This window comes from Trichomycterus rosablanca, chromosome 4 (genome assembly GCF_030014385.1).
Source record: "Trichomycterus rosablanca isolate fTriRos1 chromosome 4, fTriRos1.hap1, whole genome shotgun sequence".
NCBI lineage: Eukaryota > Metazoa > Chordata > Actinopteri > Siluriformes > Trichomycteridae > Trichomycterus > Trichomycterus rosablanca.
The window spans coordinates 1144997-1148152 of NC_085991.1; the positions used below are offsets into that span (position 1 = coordinate 1144997).

Consider the following 3156-nt stretch of genomic DNA (forward strand, 5'->3'; position numbering starts at 1 on the left):
TGTGTGTGTGTGTGTGTGTGTGTGTGAATGTGTGTGTGTGTGTGTGTGTGTGTGTGAATATGTGTGTGTGTGTGTGAATGTGTGTGTGTGTGTGTGTGTGTGTGAATGTGTGTGTGTGTGTGTGTGTGTGTGTGTGTGTGTGTGAATGTGTGTGTGTGTGTGTGTGTGTGTGTGTGTGAATATGTGTGTGTGTGTGTGTGTGTGTGTGTGTGTGTGTGTGTGTGTGTGTGTGTTCAGCGCCCCGTGTAATGGTGATCAAAGCTGGCCGGCGTTCAGCAGTTTATATCATAGTGTGAAGTGCCAATGCAGAACAGATGATTCAATTAGGTTACTGTGTGTGTGTGTGTGTGTGTGTGTGTGCATACAGAGCGGCGGGTTTGGTCATTTCTGTCCTTTCAGCCCTCCGTCTGTCCGTCTATGAATCCATCCTGCGCATTCATTCATTCATTGCTTATAACTACACATTAGAGACGTGTGTGTGTGTGTGTGACTCCATATATTTGTCTTATCTCTGATCTACATGAGACACGCCCTAATAACCCTCCATTTACATAAAAATACCCCCAATAACCCAAATTTACATAGACATACTGTACATCAATTTACCCTAAATAACTCTTATTTACATAAAATATGTCTGTTAACCCCAATTTACATAGAACACGCCCCCATTACCCCTCATTTACATAAAACACACAGCATGCAAGACATAAGACACGCCCTAATAACCCAACAACCCAGATTTACATAATCATACACCAGTTAACCCTAAATAACCCTGATCTACATAAAACATGCCCCAAATAATCTTAATTAGCATAAAACACACACTAATAAGCCCTCATTTACATAAAACTTTCCCTCAAGAGCCCTAATTCACATTAAACATACCCTAATTACCCCAGTTTACATAAAAATACTCCAAATAACCATCATTTATATTAAACACACCTCAAACCGTCCTCATTACCATAAAACACACAGCACACAGCCCCTAGTAACCCTGATCTACATGAGACACGCCCTTATAACCCTCATTTACATCAAACACACACCAATAAGCCCTCATTTACATTTAAAAAATGTCCTAAACACCCTAATTCACAATAAACATTCCTTAATAACCCTAATTTACAGTAAAATGTGCCCTAAACACCCTAAATTCAAACAAAACATGATCTAAATAACCCTAATTCCCATCAAAATATCCCAGTTAACCATTGTCTATGTTAAACACACCCCAATAATCCTCATTTACATAAAACACACAGCATGCAGCCCCCAGAAACCCTGATCTACATGAGACACGCCCTTATAACCCTCATTTACATTAAACACACACCAATTAGCCCTAAATAGTCCTCATTTACATATAACACACCCCCATTAACCCTTATTTACATGAAACATGTTTCACTTAACCCCGATTTACATATAACACGCCCCCATTAACCCTGTTTTACATACAACACACCCCAAATAACCTGAATTACCATGAAACACACACCACAGAGCCCCCTGTAACCCTGATCTACATGAGACACGCCCTAATAACCCTCATTTACATAATAATACCCCCAACAATCCTCATTTACATCAAACACACACTAATTAGCCTTAAATAACCCTCATTCACATGAATCCCACTCCAAATAGCCCTTATTTACATAAAATATGTTTCAGTTAACCTTAATTTACATATAACACGCCCCCATTAACCCTCATTTACATACAACATGCCCCAAATAACCTTTATTAGCATAAAACACACACTAATGAGCCCTAATTTACATAACTCATTCCCTCAAGAGCCCTAATTTACATAAAACATGTCCTGAACACCCTCATTCAGATAAAACATGCCTTTAGTAACCCTAATTTACAATAAACATACCATAATAACCATAATGTACATAAAACATGGCCTAAACACCCTAAATTCAAATAAACCATGATATAAATAACCATAATTCATATAAAATACTCTATTTAACCATCGTTTATATTAAACACGCCTGACATTTACATTTTAAACTGATTTATTAAAATGTTATAAAAATATAGAAATGTTTTCTGTGTTTGTAGCATTTGGTTTGGTACTGTACTGGTACTGTTTGGTACAGACCCTCACCCGGCGCCTCTTACCTCGATGATCTCGGCCATGGGCATGATGGTGTTGGTCTTGCGAGATCCGATGCGGAACTTGGCGGCTTTATAAATCTTCCAGTAGACGAAGAGCACGACACACAGGGGTAAATAAAAGGCCCCGAAGGTGGAGAAGACGGTGTACGAGGGCTCCTGGCTGACCTGGCACGCCAGCTCCTCCTCCGAATACGTCTCCCCCCACCCGAACAGAGGGGACAGGGATATGACCGAGGAGAGCAGCCACGTCAGTCCGATCATCACGTTGGAGATCCGTTTCCGGGTCTTCAGCGTGTACTCCAGGTGCCGCGTGATGGACCAGTATCGATCCAGCGCTATGGCGGTCACGTTCCAGATGCTGGCCGTGCAGCACAGCACGTCGCAGGAGATCCAGACCTGGCACAGCGCCCTCCCGAGGATCCACCGGCGCCCGTACAGCTCCCGGACCAGGCTGAGCGGCATCACCAGCCCCGCCACCATGATGTCCGAGATGGCCATGGACGCCACCAGGTTGTGAGGGACGCGGTGGAAGGTTCGGACCCTCAGGATGGTCACCAGAACCAGCAGGTTCCACACGAAGGTGGCCACCACCAGCATGGCCAGCAGCGTCAGGGTGAGCACGCTGAAGACGGAGAAGGGCCGGTAGAGGTTTTCTGGTTCTGCTCTGCTGCTGAAGTTTGAGAGAAGCTGAGAGACGTTGAGATGAGGCATGCTGAACATCTACAGGTCAGAACAGCAGCGACGCTCCGGCTAAGCACCAGCGTTCAGGTAACTCCAGTCCCTGGACTTCACGTTCACCTTCGGATCAAACATCAGCATGATGGAGTATCCTCTCGGTTCCTGGGTTGGTCAGGAAAGAGCAAGAATCAGTGGATTAGCTTTAATAATCAGTGGTGTAACGTAACGATGTAATAATACTGAGTTTTTACATTTCTGTCAACTTTTACTTTTACTCCAATAAATAAAATGTAAACTTTTATTTTATTTAATATCAGAAAATTACTTTTGATACTT

At 43.0% G+C, this 3156-nt stretch overlaps 1 protein-coding gene across 1 annotated transcript in view; it reads right to left on the reverse strand.

Moving 5' to 3' along the window:
* Positions 1–2853, reverse strand: part of htr5ab (5-hydroxytryptamine (serotonin) receptor 5A, genome duplicate b) — a 14937-nt gene extending 12084 nt beyond the window's left edge. Inside the window, exon 1 of the mRNA XM_062993733.1 lies at positions 2146–2853. Within this exon, the coding sequence (XP_062849803.1) occupies positions 2146–2853 (708 nt within the window). The remainder of the gene's footprint in view (positions 1–2145) is intronic.
* Positions 2854–3156: the final 303 nt, after the last annotated feature.